The sequence below is a fragment of the Pocillopora verrucosa genome, chromosome 6, assembly GCF_036669915.1.
Source record: "Pocillopora verrucosa isolate sample1 chromosome 6, ASM3666991v2, whole genome shotgun sequence".
Classification (NCBI taxonomy): domain Eukaryota; kingdom Metazoa; phylum Cnidaria; class Anthozoa; order Scleractinia; family Pocilloporidae; genus Pocillopora; species Pocillopora verrucosa.
In genome coordinates, this window is record NC_089317.1 from 14,742,828 (window position 1) to 14,761,477 (window position 18,650).

An 18,650-nucleotide genomic window follows, 5' to 3' on the forward strand; every position below is an offset into this window, starting at 1 on the left:
ATTGAGCATAACTGTCGTTGCTTCTGTAAGGAACTAATGGCCCAGCTAACTTTTTTTATTTGTGGATTAAAATTTATCAGTTATTTTAACTTAAGACGTGTAGCAATGCATGATCAGAACACACAAATGTTACTCTTTCAAGCACTAGATGCGAGCCTAATTCACGAAACATCAATGTGTACGTATTACCTCTTAACACTGGAGTATTCACTTTTAAATTCGTTTTTTATAAAGCCATTCGTTTGTTTCGCTTTCGTTGTTCATAATGAAGTTGTTCTTTAAGGTTAAGCTGTTGTCCTTGAAGTGCATTCATGTATATAGACGATATAAAATGGTTTTCGGTGGTCGCTCAAATGCATGTGTCAGAAAAATAAATAATTAAAGTGACCACAATAATCGGCCGAATGTGGTGAGTTCCAATTAACTCTTGGAACACCAGCTATATGCTTGGTATTTCTTTATCTTTTTACATAGAGAAATATAACTTTTTCACGACCAAAAGAAATTATTTTTTAAACCAAAATTCCTCTCGTTTTTACCGTGAAAAGGTGGAAACATCTGGAGCAAATTTTGCAGCTACAATAAATTATTGATGAATGACATATTTGTTGGTAGAGCTTATGTAATTCTTGAAAAAAGCATCATTTACAGGGTGTATGTTGCAGCATGGACTTTTATACCTTATGCTTATCTCCTGAAAAATTACAATAGTGACTCAAAATGTATTTTTACAGCTCTCTTATAATGTTAACTCCTTGCTGCTGAGTGAACAGAATTATAGAGTTTACTTTCATGTAAATTAAAAAAACAAAGTTATTAGCATGGAATACATATTCCTGAATAACTTTCTTTTATTATGCTAACTTACAAGTGTCAGAAAAAAAATAATTATATGGACTGAAAACAAAATGAAATTGAACATCAAATGTGAATTCTATATGACAGGTTGAATAATCTTTATTATTAAGGTTAGACAGTACTTTTCATTTGCAATTCAGAACAAATCTGATGTAAGGTTAGCTTAACATAAGTAGAAGTTTTCACAACTCAGTTCAAATTGTGCTGTAAATTACTAATTTGATATACAGTTGGATGTGATGGTAGTTTCTGGATTTGAAAGTTTTGGACATGGGAGAATTATATGCATAATGACAGGGGTGGAACTTGTGTTATTGTCTTCAAACTGATATGTGTATACAGCTGTATGCACATGTAAAAGTCTGTCACCAGAAAAAAGAACCAAGAACAAAAAGAGTTAGCTCTTTAGTTTCAATAGGGAATTATTTTTAGCTTTCCAGAATAATTGCATAATCCTTAGATAGACACATTCTGGAAGGTAGGAGAGGTACTTACTGGTTTTGAAAATCCAGTTAGAAAGGGATGGGGGTTGTGATTGTAACAGTTTTCTTCAAGGGTTATTCAAACCATTTATATACCTTCTGCTGAGATCAGGGGTGTCAAAAAAGGACCTCAATCCCCTTATGAGGAACTTGGAGTTTTCTTTTTGCTAACCAGATAACAAATAAAGGACACCTTTTCTTTTTTTTTATATCCAAGCCCAAAATTTTCTCTTTTTTTCTCTTTCTTCATTTACTAGGAGCTTAAACATGATGCCTTTTTTTTAAGGGATTTCTTCCAGGAAGGGTGCAACATGATGATGAGTGGCGAACTGTTTTTGTACTTAATAAGTATCCTAGCAATGACACAGAGGTTGAAGTCAAGCAGAAGAGATATGCTAACAATGTAATTGTTACATCAAAGGTGGGTGTCATTGAAATGCTCATATACATCAATGTTTAATATAGTGATGATAATTATGTTAGTCTTCCTACCCCAGTTTTTTTCAAAACATGGTCTTCCTAAAGGTGGCACAATTTTTTCCTTTTTCCTGAATGGATCACCTTTGGTCTACTCCATAAAGAGGAGCCATAATTTTTTTAATTCTACAGTATTTAAAGAGTTAAACTAATTAAAAAAAATTGAATTTTAGTAAAGTTGAATTACGATATTCAAGTTGTATTTTTTGTAATGCACAGTTAAATAGGTCTTATAAAGCTTCTACTTACAAGCCAGATAAATTTTGAGGAAGTTCTCTTTTCAAGTGATAGATAACAATAATATGGATGTTTTTTCTTGGTATTTTCCTCTGTTGTCTTGGTTATCAAGTGTATCGTAGACCCTAATGAATTTTTTTTTTTCAGTACACAATATTGAATTTTGTCCCAAAGAATTTGTTTGAACAGTTCCGTAGAATTGCAAACTTTTACTTCCTCTGCATTGGTGTGATTCAGGTAAGGATAAATAGCTTTCTTGTTCAAACCATGTTCTTGAGACCATACATTCTTTTCATTGCTTAATATAATTACCTATACCAATCACCTAAACTTTCTTTTCAACCTGGAAACAAAAGTGTGTTAATGTAACTTTTCCCATTTGATCCAAATCAATTTAGTTAATAGAATTTGTATCTGTTTGAACAGAAACTATGGCAGGTCAGAAAATGTACATCAAATTTATTAGCTTGACAATGTTTGTATTAATTGAATTTAAAGGATTAATAATCTTTTTTGTTTATAATTTGATAAGATATTTCCTCTTATCAGTTTTCTCCTGTAACTAGCAATCTAACAGTCCTTGACATTACATGTTTGTGTAACACAGACATGTCACTACGTTGACAACTGTATTAGCACTACTTCCTCTACTAGGGAGGAAATAGTGGCCACTGATTTATATGTGCAGTCAATTCCTTTCACCCGGCTCTCAAGTATATCTGGAAAATTTGCAACATTTATTTGGCTTTTATATATATCAAGTTACTATCAAGGCAATGGTCTATGCGCAAACATGTCAAGAATTCCATTCCTTTTTCTCAGCTTCTAGACTTCATGGTTTATGTAGTGACAACTCTGACTTCCTGCCTATCCTGTTTGTGTTGTTCAAGTGGGCCACCACTGCACCAAACAAATTGATGACAATCAGCACAACAAATATCGCAGAAGGAAAATACAGATCAAATTCCATCCACCCTCACAATCTTGCAGTTAAATCTATCATTCCTAAAAACTTAAAAAGTGCTTTGAACAAAATAATCCCCAAAATAATAATCCCCAAAAGGTTGATGTTAATAGCGGCGGTCATGGCGGCTGCTCTGCGTTTACGTTCCGCCGTTTGCTCCATTGTAGTGTATCTTTTGGCTAGTTTGATAGTCTGTAAACTGGCCGAATGTCCACAGAAACGATCCAGAGATGAAAGATTATCTAAACTGACGGCAGCAAAGACTGTGAACACAGTAAACATCAAAGCAGTGAAACCACTTGGCGATAAGCAAGTCAGCAAGAAGGCTCGTTCGCAAACAACGGGAAGTGTCAAACTTATCAATGCGATGAAATTATTGAATATGGCACTAGCTGCAAACCTAATTCTCCTGTCTAACGACTTTTCACTAAATCCTGGACCAACACAGCCCTCGCCATCCTTGATGAAAGGTCTTCGCTTATTTCATCTCAACATTTGCAGCCTACGCAATAAAACGGATGAACTCAGACTTTTCTGCGACGAGCACAAACCGCACATCGTGACAATAAACGAGACTTGGCTTGATGACTTGTTCACCGACGCGGAAATAACTCTTCCTGGCTGCAATGTTATGCGAAAAGACAGAGACGAAAATGGTGGAGGCGTTGCGGTATACATAGCAGAGCAACTAAATTACAGTCAGCTTGACGAAAGTGCAATCCAAACACAGAACGACAACTTTGAATCAATTTGGTTCGAAGTATGCCAGCCAAAATCGAAGAAGATTTTATGCGGAGCAATCTACAAAACACCAGATGCTGACCCAGCGGCTTTTACTAGCCGGGTCGAAGAAATTCTAAACAACGTTCTGACAAATGATGGTGAAATTGTTCTTATTGGAGACTTCAACCTGAATTATTTGAACCCGACTTCTGCGACAAAGCATTTTCAGCAAACAACAAAATCTTTTCATCTGAAACAAACAATCACTGAGCCCACTCGAATCAATGAGGAGACTAGAACTTTAATTGACCTATTTCTAACATCAAGACCAGAACTGTACACCTGCGGTGTTATTCCAATCGGCTTCTCTGATCACTGTGCTATTTTCGGAGTCAGAAAACTCCACAACATCAAGCGCCCTCCGCCTAAAATTATTCAGAGCAGAAATTATAAAAATTATGATCCTGTATTCTTTAGCGACGATTTGAATAAGATCCCATGGGATATTCTCGAAATGGAATCAACGTCAAATGAAGCTTGGATTGTTTTCAAAGATCTTTTTTTGACAGTTGCTGACAAACATGCGCCTGTTGCCACGCGAAGAGTTCGCGGGTTTTCAGTTCCATGGCTAACATCAAGTATAAAAGAATTAATGACAGAAAGGGATTACCATCATAAAAAGGCGATCAAAACAAATCAAGAACTGCACTGGAGCAAATACAAGCGCTTACGAAACACCGTTAGCAAGAAAATGAAGAAAGCAAAATCGGATTATTATTCTTCTCGCTTAACAGAAACCCAAGACCCAAAAACAATGTGGGAAATCCTGAAAGAAATCATGCCAAATAAGAAAAATGCAGGTGTGCCAAAAACCGACAGTTTGTCTGCATTAAAGTTCAATCACTTCTTCACTTCCATCGCCGAAAAACTGTGTGAACGATTTCAACTAAGCACTTACATAAAGCCACTAACACCAAGAGTAAATAACAAATTTTCTATGGAAGAAGTGAACGAAATGTTTGTCTGTAATGAACTGAAGAGACTTAAATCAAAGAAAGCCACTGGTCTAGATGGAATGTCTGCAAGACTTTTAAAGGATGCAGCTTCTGTGATAGCCAAACCCATTACTTATATTATTAATCTGACTATTTCAACTGGCGAAATTCCACCTGAACTTAAAGAAGCGAAAGTTACGCCTATATTCAAGAACGGTAAAAGAACCGAAGAAAGTAACTATAGGCCTATATCCGTGTTGCCCCTAGTCTCCAAGGTTATGGAGCGTGCAATCCAAGTACAGCTTGTGAAATTTCTTGAAGAAAACGAAGTTCTGTCAGTGTACCAATCTGGATTCCGAAAAGGACATTCTACCGAAACTGCTGTGACTTATCTCACTGATCAGATCTTGGAACACATGGATAATCAACAAATGACTGGCTCCGTCTTCATTGACTTAAAGAAGGCTTTCGACCTAGTTGACCATAACTGTTTGTTACAGAAGTTAGAGCACTATGGTGTCAGAGGGAAAAGTCTCACATAATTCCAGAACTACCTAGGATCTCGTACACAACGAGTACGATTTGGACAGGACTTGTCACCAAGCCTCCCCATTGAGTATGGTGTTCCACAGGGATCCCTGCTGGGACCACTACTTTTCGTTATATACATCAATGACCTGCCAAGCTGTCTCAAAAACACGCACATTAGTATGTATGCTGATGATACAGTCATCTATTGCTCGGGTGCAAACCCAAAGGAGATAAAGAAGGCCCTTCAAGAAGACCTAGAGCGGGTTGTAACTTGGATGGATATAAATCGTCTGATTCCGAACAAAGAGAAAACAAAGGGAATTCTTTTCGGGACGAGACAAAGGCTGGAAGCCGTCGCAAACTTTTACATCACCATAAGTGGTACCAATGTCGAGATGGTCAGTAAATTCACATACTTGGGCGTTACCCTTGATGAGGAACTGAAATGGAAAATACACGCTGAAGATGTTCACAAGAAAGTATCCAAGCGACTCGGTCTCCTCAGACGAATACGCTCCACTCTTACTTTACAAGCAGCACAAGCGGTATACAAATGCATTATTGAACCAATTTTTAGTTACGCAGACACAGCCTGGGGTGAACTACCCGAGAGCAGTATCACTAGTCTGCAACGATTACAAAATCGAGCCGCGAAAATCGTCACCTGTCAGAAAAGTACAAAGACAGCCCGAAATATTGTAAATTGGCCAGATTTAGAAACACTGCGAAAAATACACAAATGTATTTTAGTATATAAATGTTTACGGAATTTCGTTCCTATATACTTAAAAAACTATTTTAAGGTAAACAATGATGTACACAATTACAACACTAGGCAGAGGAGAAATATTCACCCAAATAAAACAAATCTTGTTCTTGGGGGGCGAACTTTTAAAAATTCAGGGCGTTTAGCTTTTAACTCACTGCCAAGCAGAATCAAAGAGGCAAGTTCTCTAGCAATTTTTAAACGCCTTCTTAAAAGACATTTTATCTGATTTTTTTTTTTTTCTCCCCTTTTGTAAATTTTAGCAAATTTTACCTAACCTTGTAATCTTATTGTAAATGTTTATATGTAATTTTTATTGAACCCAGGGCCCCTAAGGATACCAGCCTTGCAGCTGACTGGGCTACCCTGGTAAAATAAAGTTGTCTTGTCTTGTCTTGTCTTGTCCCAAACTGGTCCAATTTTTTTGCACCATCCACTTATTTCATGCAAACGTAACAAAACTTAGGTAACTTTCAATTAAGATGTTCACTACTAACTAATGATCAACTCAGAACTTTCAAATATGCATGGGCGTGATGCAAAACTTGTCCTTTCATTCATAATGACTAAAAATTTTTGGTACCCAAGCCATCAAAATTACTGATAATTTCAAGTGCACTTCTGCCAATGACATATATATCATGACTTGCACTTATTGCAAAAAGGTATACATTGGCAAAACCTGAAGAAGACTAGGTGGCCAATTCCTAGAGCACCTTGGTGATGTAGAAAGAAGTAAAAAAGATGCTTCCAAACCAGCAGCTACATACTTTAATCTCCCTAATCATTCTAAGAAACATGTGGCAGTCTGCATCCTTTCCTTACATCAAGGTGGTTCACAAAACCACCAAACTCTAGGACAAAAATTTCTCACTCAAAAAGGCACTCTTAATCCCTATGAATATCAATGAACATTTTTTATTCATTCAATTAATATATTCTTGTTTTGTTATTATACCATGTTCCTACCAGCAGGGTAGCTCTATTTTATACATGTAAACACACATGCAATCCACAACAATTAAAATGTCAGCTTTGCAGTGGCAAATTGACATTTATTTATCAACTCAGTTGATGAAACCAAATGATCTTGTTATACTCCCTTCTGATGTAGCCCACAGTTTCTTAGAAAGCTTCCTCCCTCTTTAGGAGGTAGTGTTCACTGTAGAGATCTGGCCTTCCAGCACAGATCGTGATGTGCTTAAATTTTCATCAAAAACAGTATGTCCCAGACAATGACCTTCTTTTGATGTTGCAGCTCTTAATTGACAGCCCTGTGAGTCCAGTGACCAGTATTCTTCCTCTGGTCTTTGTGATAACAGTCACTGCCATGAAACAGGTGTGTAAAACACTATAACTATTGCCCAAAGGGCTGGTACATACTTGTACCACTTATGGGTAAACCCAAAATAATTTAGATTAAAAAAAAAGACAGTGTAAGCTACTGTCATAGCCACAGTAGAATGGCACTAAATGGTAGACTGTATTAAGGTAGTGGCAGGGCCAGGGTCCAAAACTACAACCAGCTGCTCACCACTACAACTGAAAATGGAATGTAGCAGACCAGAATTTTGAGTTTCTTGTGAGTGTTCTGAGTGCACTCATTTTTATATTCTAGGCTCTGAAGCAAATAATGAAGGAAAAAGAATACTTTGGATCCTGATAAAGTCTGCTGAAAACACTGTCATTATTTTTGGCCTCTTTTGGCTCCATAGGGCATGATATGTGACATCACCTATATCCAAATAGTGTGTTCCTTTATGGCAATTCCAAGGTTTTCCATTTCCACTGCTTCTACTGCCAGATAGCTTATTCTCCTCCAGGAAATAGAAAGTGAAGCTTCAAGAATGCATGTGTATGGCAATCTCCTGAAATCAATAAAATAGATCATCATGTCATAAGCTCATGCCCTGGTTTTTCAGCATTTTGAACCCTTTTTTTCATTGAAATGGGCTTATTCCCTAGTAGGTCTCCTATCAAGGACAAAGCATTCATGGCACATTATAATTGTGTACCCAATGGTTGATGTTTTTACTTTAAGGGTTATGAAGACTGGCTTCGTCATAAGGCAGATAGAGAGGTTAATAACAGACCAGCCAAGGTCATCAGGCAAGGACAGGTGGAAGATATCCCTTCCAAAAATGTCAAGGTGAGGTGCATGTATTTACTGGTTACTTAAGCTGAGTACCTCAATAAATGCAGATCAGAGAGCTATTTTAATGGCAACAAATGACTATTTTGTGATGGGTTAGTCAAATTAATTTAAATTTGGTTTACTAGGTTTCAGATAAGGAAATTCATGTATGAAATTAAGTGAGATGCTAGTTGTCTTATCCCATGGGTGGGACAAAGGAAAAATCTGAGTTCCAGTGTCAACTTGAAACCCAGACCTTCATGTTCCTCACTCTTATGCCCTACCACTAGGGAACAGAGAATTCTACCATAAGGTAGACCATTACTAGGTACATGCAATGTACAAATTAAAGTTAGCAATATAACATGCTAATATTTCAGAGTTATAAAAACCTGAAAAATCCTAATTAAAAATAAAATGAAAACTTCTGTAACAATAGATAGCTAATGTATTTTGATACATGATAATGAATTATAATTGAAATTATAGACATATATTATTCAATATCATTCACTAATTTAATGATGCATAATGAGAGTGGCATTTAAGGTTCTCTTTAGAAGGCAGATACCAGCACTAGAATACTACAGTAGTGTCACTACCTGCCTAGCTTTACATGTTTGCCTGGTTACTTTAATAAGGATGCCCCTAGCACTTAATTAGATAAAGAACCTGTGGACATTGTTATCTTGGCAGTATGCAGGATGTGTGTTGTATGTTCTCAAGTAACTCCTGGTAGAGCTGTCCGTAGCTGGGTCATAGTGCATAAGAGTGAAATGTTAAGGACTTGGATTTGATCTCTCCTGCCACTCGGATTTCTTTTTGTCATATGCTCATGACAAAAGAAATGACAGCTTTCTTATTCCAGCTGTTGATATGCTCATAATTTAATCTGTCTTTTTTTATGTTCCCTTGAATTTTATTCAACAGTCAATTTTAGTGTGCAAGAATAACCTGATAATATTTTAGTACAGAAAAAAAGATACTTTTTGCCCTATTATCTTTACCAAACAAAATAATGGAAAAAAAAAGGAAAAAGATGCTCTTAAAAATGTTTAGATTGATAGGATTTTATTTCAAATTAAGGGCCCTCGTCAAGGTATGATCTCTAAATAATGTCAATACACACATTGTGATAAACTAAGGTGCTGCTTATTTCTGTGTTAAGAATGTATGCAACTATTAGTACTCTCTCAAGTGTAATGTACTCTATATCATGTAACAATTAAGAAAAATCCAGTTTTTAAGTGTTCAACAATACTAGTACATTAGTCTTATTCCTCTTGTTCCTCTCGTTCTTAAATCAGTGGGGAATCAAATAAATTTTTCCTGACAGCTTTTAAAACTGACATCTTATGTGATTATACTTTTATCATTACAATAATTATTGTAGTAGTAATGAACATTACTGATTACTTGTATGGGTGTGTGTAGGTTGGTGATATTGTTCAGGTATTAGATGATGAAGAGATTCCTTGTGATCTTGTGGTGCTGTCCTGTGATGACCCAGATGGAACATGTTATATCACAACTGCAAATCTTGATGGTGAAACAAATCTCAAGGTAACTGGAGCCCTCATGCAGTAATTGAAGATAAACTTTTGCATGCAGTATTTTTTAGTACTTGTAATTTAAAAGTGACCCAAGATATTGAAAATACAGCCTTGAACAAACTTATATAAACTCCACCGTTCAGGTGAAGAAGACAAACCATGCTCCACAGTTAAAAAAAGACACTGACCTAGCACATATTAATGGTATTTTTTTTGCAGGTGCGTAATGCATTGTCTGATACAGCAGGAATGCAGTCTGCTGAGCAGCTCTCTCGTTTGATTTCACATGTGGAATGTGAGCACCCAAAGGAAGATTTGTACAGGTGAGGACAATAGAATTATAACCATACATATAGTTGTGTTAAACAAAGGGGAGCACATCCTGATCAATTTGGGTCTTGATGTGATTGTTGTCCATTGTATGAGAATGTGGGTATACAGGTAACAATTGACAGTTATTGGCAACAATTTGAAATGAGCAAGATTCTCTCTAAATGGATTGTGTTCCCATTAAATTTTAGATGCAACAAATTTTCAACTTTTCATGTTTAATTCTGCTCTTGTTGTGGACTGACTGCTTACAGTCACTCTGAGGACTATCTGCTCCTTGGTGATCACACCAGAAATTTGTTAGTTATAGTGAATTGATACAGGCACATTTCCATAAATTGAAAGAAAGGATTTATTAAGTAATTTACCTCTGATAAACTTAAACAATACATGTATGAGAAATATTAAAAATGATAAGCTTAATTATTATTTATTAACTAAATATCATCAACTTTTTACACCCAATAATAGGTATGCATATTCTCCATACTGTTCTCTATACATTGCCTAAATTGCTGAGAGGGAGAATTTGATTTATGGTCGAAAGTTTCTGTTGTTGGTGATCATTTACTTTATTCTTATGAGCTCAAAGTGTGATTCAGGGGTGACACTGCATGGAGAAATTAGATGCCAGCTACTCCTATGGGCTAAAGGGTTAAAGGAGAAGCAACTGCTACTGACAAACCCCCTTATTGTATAAGTTTTCATAATTTTGTGTTCTTTAAAATAAGATACTGCAATGTACATACAAGTACATATTATACATTAATTTTGCTCTAGACATGATGCTAGTTATTAATTAAAAGTGTAATTGAAATTTAGTTTCTCAGGTCGAATGGTAGTGACACCCAGAGGGGGTGGAGAATCAGTACTCAAGTGAGATTTTGCACATTTGTGTTGAAAATATTAAACTGTGTATTGTAATTAAGGGATTGTAAAAACAGGCTAACCAGGACTGTATCAATGAGGAAGTACTGAACAACAGTCAACTGATCAATCAATATAAATGTTAACTTACATGTTCATGTATCTATCCACCCAACTTAGTATCATATGGTCCATATGCATACATGTACAGTTTATATGTGTTTTTTAAAACGATGTATGCTACATGTATGTGATATGGGTATGATAACATGTACCTGCTCCATAAGCTGTTAAAGGTTGAGGTATGAACACCTTGAACAATTTAGCACTGATGAAAAAATAATCTTTTGGTTACAAATTAGTTGACAAGGTGTGGATGGTACCAGCCATTTTGTATATACTGGTGGTAGGCTTTGACCTTTCTCTGAGAGTTAGGTACTTTTATAGCATGTATTAGAATCTCTATAAATTTGTTATGTCCATGATCAGTAAATATAGTATTGACAAAGTTTTGGAAAAAGATTGAAGTGCATTTAGTATTAATAACTTATTATTTCTTTAGAGCCTTAGGTCCACAGAATCTGCTTTTGAGAGGAGCTCGGTTAAAGAATTCCACATACACTTTTGGTAAATGAATACTATTGTTAAGTCATATCACAAATAGTAAATGTCTCTTTTTGAGTTTCCTACTCTTTGTCACTAATGTAATTTGCACCATTGTAGGTGTTGCTGTCTACACTGGCAGGGAAACAAAGGTAAGAATCAAGACATGTGCGATGGTAATAATCCTTAGGATCACAAATATCAATTATTAAATTGTAATTTTATCAAGAATTTTGTTTAATGATTAATTTTGGTCATCCTTAGAGTGACATTTTGCTGTTAGTGACATAGAGGCTGACTTAGGATGCACCATATGTTATGCTATGCCCATTGTAACAGTATGTTGAAATTTTGGGATATAATTATATTTTAGATAGGAATGGCTCACAAACATAATAATCACTTACTTAAAATTGAGTATTATAGATTGCTTTATTAGAATTATTGTTTAATGAAATCATTACTGAATGAAAAGATTTCTTTAATTAAATCCAAAGTGAAATATGATTAGTCCATAAAATTAATTTCTCTCTCTTTTAAGATGGCCCTCAATCAGCAGCAAGGGGCTCACAAGTTTTCAACAGTAGAGAAGTAAAATATAAATTCTCCTAGTTTTTCATCAACATGGATCATTTTGTTTTCTAGTTACTTAAAGAACCATTTACACATTTATGACAAAAGTAATGTGATAAGTGTATGTTAAGGGCCTAGCAATTACATATGTAAATGTCTGTACCCAATACACTGTCAATTACAGCCACTAATGTTCTGTTAAGTACATTTATTATCATATTGATACCATGACTGAATTAGTATCGTGCTCTTTCCCTGAGTCTGTATTGTTATCTTCACTCCAGCCGTGATCATGTTCACCCTAGGATTAGATGTTGACCTAATTGTTTTTCTAAATACAGCAGTTAATAACTTACCCTCTCAATGGTCAAATTCACCAAGTACATGCACCAAGATGAGACCATAAAAAGTATATCAAGCAGAGTTAGATTTATCATTGTAAGAACTGCATAAGCTGATATAAATCTAGCTTATTATCATGGTTGTGAAAAATGAGGTGACTTTTTTTGTATGTGTGTTGCAGGACAATGAATGTGTTCCTGATTGTTTTCCTTATCGTGCTGCTGAGTCAAGGAGCTCTGTGTGCTGGTCTGATGTTCTGGAAACAAGGTACACCATCAGGGAAGCCATCCTATATCTATCAAGAAGAACTTAAAATCACAGTAAGTTTATCTGTGCTTTTTGTTTTTAGTATGATTTTTGATGATGAATAATTTTTTCAGTTGACAATGCTTTTTCAGTTTGTATCATGAAGGCTAAATGTTTTATCATGAAGTAAATTTAATTTGACCCACAGCTCACCTGTGAAAATCATTGCTTTAATTGATTTTCATCTGCAGGTGGAATGAAAGTTATTGCATTGAAAATTATTTTTAGAGCCCTCCACGGGAAAGAAGAACACTCCAAAATGTGCCTGCTTCTCAAGCTATGGCTTCATAGCTCATTTGGTAGTAGAACCCAATAAGCATATCTGGGAGGCACAAAATCAAATCTCATTACAGCCTAAATTTTTTCTCTGCAATTGCTTAAAATGCAGCACACTTGTGAGGATCACAGCTTTATACTATGTTGAGTTAATACAATGAAAAAATAAAAATATAAAGGAATTTCCTCCACCTAAATCTGCCCCAAGAAAACTCTTTACTTTCCCTTTAAGTTCACAGGTTCTAATGGTGTACTGGATACATTTCTTGTATTTCTTATTCTGTACAATTACGTCATTCCCATCTCACTGTATGTTACAGTTGGTAAGTTTCCATTATTTGTCATTTAATGTTGCTGATTACAAAAAGTAAACTATGTTGCTGATTACAAAAAGTAAACTAACTAAAGGTACCTGTTGTAAAGTGATCATCTAGATAAGGGCAAAATAAGTAGTCACCTTATTGTTGTCAGTTGTGGTGGATATCTATTAATTAGAATGTAAATTCTTAGTTTAGCTGCATTTTAAATTTAGTGATCAAAAAACTAATTAACTACAATGTAATCCTCAGATTTTTATCAAAGACTGTCAAAAACACAGATGCTCAAAACTAAATAAACTATAATTTCATCTTTATGTTAATTTTTCTGATGTTAGATTGAGATGTCTTATTTAGCCTGTATACATGTTGCCATTTGTTCTCACCTAGAGCTTCAAAAGTTTATTGGGGCATTGTTTTTTGCTTGGGATCTTAAAATGTACTTGGAGGTGAGAAGAAGATTGTTTCAAGAATTTGTGTGTCAATTTGTTGCATGTATTTAGGGTTTTGAATTCATTGTAGGTTCTTATGCAGGTTTATGTATGTCAGCAATGTTCTTGCATAACTAGTAGTTCAAATTTTTAAGCTATGTGAATGTAATTTTGAAATGTTACATGCATCTTGATACTGTAACCACCAACATAGAAACTTAGTAAAGAAACTATAAAGTTTGGTGATTTATGTTGCTAAGTTAGCTTTCATCAGAGTGATAGGAAACTTCTTTCAAAAGCTTGTTTGTTCAACTGTTTGTTTGTTTACCTGTTTAGGAAACAGATGAGCAGGCCATTGCCAATACATCTGACCTGAATGAAGAACTAGGACAGGTAGATAATTGATGAGTTTTGTTAAGTTATTGTCTTTTATTCTGATAATTCAAAATAAGAAGCCATCTGAACTCTCAAGGTTGTCAAACTATGTGTGAATTCTATGGATTTTGGTTAACAGCTTTCTCCAGACAGTAGGAATTAGAGAGATTTAATGATTGGTATACATTATTTTCCTAGATCGAGTATGTGTTTACTGACAAGACAGGAACACTTACTGAAAATGATATGCAGTTCAGAGAATGTTCTATAAATGGTTACCAATATGTGGTGAGTAATCATGCAACATGAAAATCTTTGCTAACTTTGTCAATCGTGCTTGAAAAACAGTTTTTTTTAAAATTTAAATTTTCAGCTTGGTACAGACTTATCTGTGTCTCAGTTTTTTTATTATTATTAAACTATGTAAACCAGTTTATCCTGGGATTTAGCTTCATTGATACTTTTTAATCGTGTTAAATGTTTTATTTTTGTTTGTGTGTTTTCTTTTCCAGGAGTTAAACAGTCAGTTATTTGTGGCAGATCAAACAGATGGTGCTTGTGTTTCTGCTCAAAGTGTCTCTGTAGGTTGAAGTTTATTTGTAACTTCCATAATTTTAATAAAAAAGATTCATCCAATAAACTTGGATTCCACTAACCTGTATGTCCAGTGGAATTTGTGACTGTCTAAGGTAATTTTATTTTGTTTTTAACTTCTATCAAGACACCTACGTAACCAAGAATAACATGTTTGTGCTTGAATTATTTTATTTCCAGTCAGAAGTTATGCAGTTCTTCTTGGCACTGTCCCTTTGCCATACTGTTCAAGCCTCCAAGGAGACCAATCAAGATTCTATCTATGATTATCGGTACCAGGTAACTGTGACAATTGCTAATTATTTATTTATTTATTTAATGGATTTGTACAAGTACAAGTACAAGTACAGGTGCACAAGTACAAGTAAGCTAAGTTTAGTAAAAAGAACAAAGACATTCTCTACTCTTTGAGTAGAAAGCAGAGAAGTGTGTACAAGTCACAGGTTTTTTTACTTTCTTAAAGTCACATTCTCTTAAATTTTTATTTGTCTAGTGCCAGTGACTTAACTGGCAGCTAAAGGCTCTATTTTTTTCCCTTACAAAGTTTTTCTCTTTTAGAACTTAATTAGTATTCCTTTACAAGTGTCTTAAAGTTTAAAGGCTTGTTTTTTGAGATTTTGAAAAATATTGTGTTTCTCATGCAGGCTTCATCTCCTGATGAAAAAGCTTTAGTGGAAGCAGCTGTAAGGTGAGCTGTTATTAATCTGATTATATCATTTTCCTTCCCTGTTACACTGCCTCTTGCTCTCTGACCCTCTGCCCACCCTCTCACCCCCCCTACCCACAAACTCCCCTCCCCGTCACTTCATAGGTTTCTTCTCTGTCCTTCCTCATTAGGCTAGCAGGATTGTGTAGTTTCTTCTCTTTTTTTTCCTAAGCCCACTATATGTGGGGTCAGTGACAGGCTGCTGCTTGTTTGATTCATCTATTTCATTGGTACTGTTTTGTTTACAGATTTGGAGTCACCTACCGAGGAAAGATCGGTGATGATATCGAAGTCAAAGTTGATGATGTGATTGAAAGGTTTAATGAAACTTATTGTGGTTCAGAGAGATTTGTTAAGTGAAGCGTAAATGATCTAAGAGCTTCATCTGCGGTATTTTTTTTTTATTCCAGGTACACACTTCTTCATGTTCTTGAATTTGATTCAACAAGAAAAAGAATGAGTGTTATCGTTAAGTCACCGAGAGGTAAGTGAACCTAAGATTTATGCCTCTTGAAGACAATATGTGATTCTCTTGAAGACAGTACTGTGATTCTCTTGAGGACAGTGCTGCAATTCTCTTGAAGTCGATGTTTGTACTAGATTTTGTCGGTCAATTTCTTTACCTTAACAGGAAAAATTTCCGTTATCATGGTCGCTTCAAGAATAAGCTTCGGGGAAAATTTCAGAAGTAGTTTTTTATAGGGCTCTAAGGATCAGGACTTAGGAATATTATGAGCAAGTCATCTTTGTAGTTTATCACAATGCACTCACATCGACATGTCCAAACTAGAAATTAGCTAGTTTTCATTTTAAAGTTTACTTCGTTGTCTTTGTTCCAGGTGAGCATGTGATGCTAGTGAAGGGAGCTGAGACTGCTGTGCTGGATCGACTGGCGTCTGGACCCAAAGATATTACTCTTGATCATGTGAATGAATATGCCGAGGTGTGTGTGATAGTTGAACTAGCTGATGTCACTTCCGAGATGATGAATCAATCAACCTGTAGTCAGCTGTGGAATAGCGCTGCCACATCTGAGTTTAAATATTTTAAAGTTGCTATTGGTATTGAGTTGTTTTCTTTTGGTTAACAGAAAGGACTGCGGACATTAGCTGTTGGTCGTAGAGTGCTTTCTGGAGAAGAATATGTTGTTATTAATGCTAAGGTGAGTGCTTCGTTTACTAAAACCAGCAGTATCATAAACCCCTTTCTGAAAATAACAACTTGAAAAGGTTGCTTATTATTAAGTAACGTTATTAATTGAATGACATAGAGGAGATGAATTATAACCAAGAGGAATTTGCCCTTTGCTAGCTTTTTTTAATAGGGAAACACCCAAACTATCAGTACCAATCTGTTTCTTATCCCTTTATGATTTGTGAATATTGCTGATTGTTTTGCAATTTAGATCAACAAGGCCAAACAAGCAATTCTTGATAGAGAAGAACAGGTATGTATACACGTCTGTTGTTGTATTTGAACTTAAACGTGTTCTGAAAAGCCTCTATTGATGTGTAAAAATCTAGATCAATCTGCGAGCTTCCACAAATTGTTCAGGAGACATTGAGCCCTCATTTTAATAGCACTACAAACTAATTAAAAAGAAAATGCCTTAAAGTGGATCTTTGTTTAAAATTGTAGTTACGCCTTTGCGTCTCAATGTTTGGGTTATCGTTCTTGTAAGGAACGTTTGTTTGTGCCTACTGATTCTAATTGCATATTTTGGTTGATGATGCAGCTTGCACGTGTTTATGATGAAGTGGAGAGAGATTTTCACATCCTTGGAGCAACGGCTGTTGAAGATAGGTATGTTAGTCGTAATTACATTTGGTGCAACCTGTGAACATACAGTAGTTTATTCAGAGCAAGAAGATGGGTAAGTTGAAGGATTCAGTAAGATTCATTAAGGAAATTAGAGCCTTTTTGTCAAACTTCAGGTAGGTTGACTAGACTTATCATACAATGTTTTCCACCTGTTTGGTTCCAGATTGCAAGATGGAGTCCCGCAAACAATAGAAGCCTTGCGTGAAGCAGGGATCAAGGTAAGCACGACAGTGAATATATGCATATATTTCATTTCTTCAAGAATATGTACCAGTCCTTAACTCTAAATTTCTCGCTATATTCCTACATTTGTCTCGTGGTCCTTGAGGTATATTTTGGTGTTGCTGTTTATTTTGATGCCTGTTTTTTTGTACAGGTGTGGGTTCTTACTGGAGACAAGCAGGAAACAGCAGTCAACATCAGTCACTCATGTGGACATTTCAAGGTTTCATATACAAACCTTTTTGTACAAAACTTACATTGACAGTGATGGGTCTTTTGTGATTACCATGGTGAACTGTTAGTGATGCTACACAAAGTAATAATTGTTAGCGTGGCTTTTAATAATAGATTGTTGAAAATTGGTCGGTGATAATTCTTCTTCTACGTCTATTGTCGGGCCATGGAAAGTTGTCAGTCGTATGAGGAAGGTTATAATGTAATTAAAATACTGGTTTTCCATTCGCTTGACAGACAAAGCGTGTTTCAGTTTTACATTCCCTCAGACCAATGTTTCGAGTTGTAATGTCCCAGAGTGTTACCTTTGACTGCCTCTGGTGATGTTGCGTATCTTAGAAGGTCTAAGATCTGCTTCGTTGTCTGGGTCTATGTATTATGATTGGTACACCCAATGTTACCCATTACCAAAGATTGAATGGGGGATTGAATGGTTATAAGATTGTGTTCACGAAATGGTCGTCAGACATGGTGCTCCTCTGCGACAGCTGTGGCTGGAATTGGACAACTGTGACAATTCTGTCTCTGTCCTTTGCAGGCGGGAATGGAAATGATGTTTGTCACAAAGAAGCAGTCGGAGAGAGAATGTCAAGAAGAGCTTGTTAGCTGCCATGACAAGTGGGTAGTTTTAATGCTGGAAAACTGTGTCATATGTGAATTACTATTCGTGGCACGTTGTGACAGATCATTTTTCTTATTTTTATTTTGTGCTCCGTGGTTGCAGGATTCAACGCCGACCGCCCACAGACAGTAGGCAGTATGCTTTAGTTATCGACGGTGTTAGTTTGTCTCATGTTCTTCGGGGCTGTTCAGGTAAGCGCAGTTACCTCATATCGAAAAGTGTGTTTCTATTGAAATGAAATTAGGAGAGCGGAGACAATTGAAAAATCCAAACTTGCTAACTCCAGGCTAACAGGAGTTGGGTTTCGAGAC

At 35.8% G+C, this 18,650-nt stretch overlaps 1 protein-coding gene across 5 annotated transcripts in view; it reads left to right on the forward strand.

Annotated features, from left to right (window-relative positions):
- Positions 1-18,650, forward strand: part of LOC131773557 (phospholipid-transporting ATPase IF) — a 29,877-nt gene that overhangs the window by 788 nt on the left and 10,439 nt on the right. For all 5 annotated transcript variants that reach the window (XM_066169036.1, XM_059089503.2, XM_059089504.2 and 2 more), the window contains 28 exons: positions 1,627-1,761; positions 2,202-2,291; positions 7,292-7,372; positions 8,075-8,182; positions 9,602-9,730; positions 9,940-10,043; positions 10,873-10,926; positions 11,480-11,544; positions 11,641-11,672; positions 12,062-12,111; positions 12,617-12,755; positions 13,250-13,340; positions 13,725-13,783; positions 14,102-14,158; positions 14,339-14,428; positions 14,653-14,721; positions 14,915-15,013; positions 15,379-15,422; positions 15,689-15,757; positions 15,851-15,924; positions 16,280-16,383; positions 16,531-16,602; positions 16,846-16,887; positions 17,176-17,243; positions 17,425-17,479; positions 17,638-17,706; positions 18,256-18,335; positions 18,442-18,530. In XM_066169036.1, the coding sequence (XP_066025133.1) occupies positions 1,627-1,761; positions 2,202-2,291; positions 7,292-7,372; positions 8,075-8,182; positions 9,602-9,730; positions 9,940-10,043; positions 10,873-10,926; positions 11,480-11,544; positions 11,641-11,672; positions 12,062-12,111; positions 12,617-12,755; positions 13,250-13,340; positions 13,725-13,783; positions 14,102-14,158; positions 14,339-14,428; positions 14,653-14,721; positions 14,915-15,013; positions 15,379-15,422; positions 15,689-15,757; positions 15,851-15,924; positions 16,280-16,383; positions 16,531-16,602; positions 16,846-16,887; positions 17,176-17,243; positions 17,425-17,479; positions 17,638-17,706; positions 18,256-18,335; positions 18,442-18,530 (2,218 nt within the window). The remainder of the gene's footprint in view (positions 1-1,626; positions 1,762-2,201; positions 2,292-7,291; positions 7,373-8,074; positions 8,183-9,601; positions 9,731-9,939; positions 10,044-10,872; positions 10,927-11,479; positions 11,545-11,640; positions 11,673-12,061; positions 12,112-12,616; positions 12,756-13,249; positions 13,341-13,724; positions 13,784-14,101; positions 14,159-14,338; positions 14,429-14,652; positions 14,722-14,914; positions 15,014-15,378; positions 15,423-15,688; positions 15,758-15,850; positions 15,925-16,279; positions 16,384-16,530; positions 16,603-16,845; positions 16,888-17,175; positions 17,244-17,424; positions 17,480-17,637; positions 17,707-18,255; positions 18,336-18,441; positions 18,531-18,650) is intronic.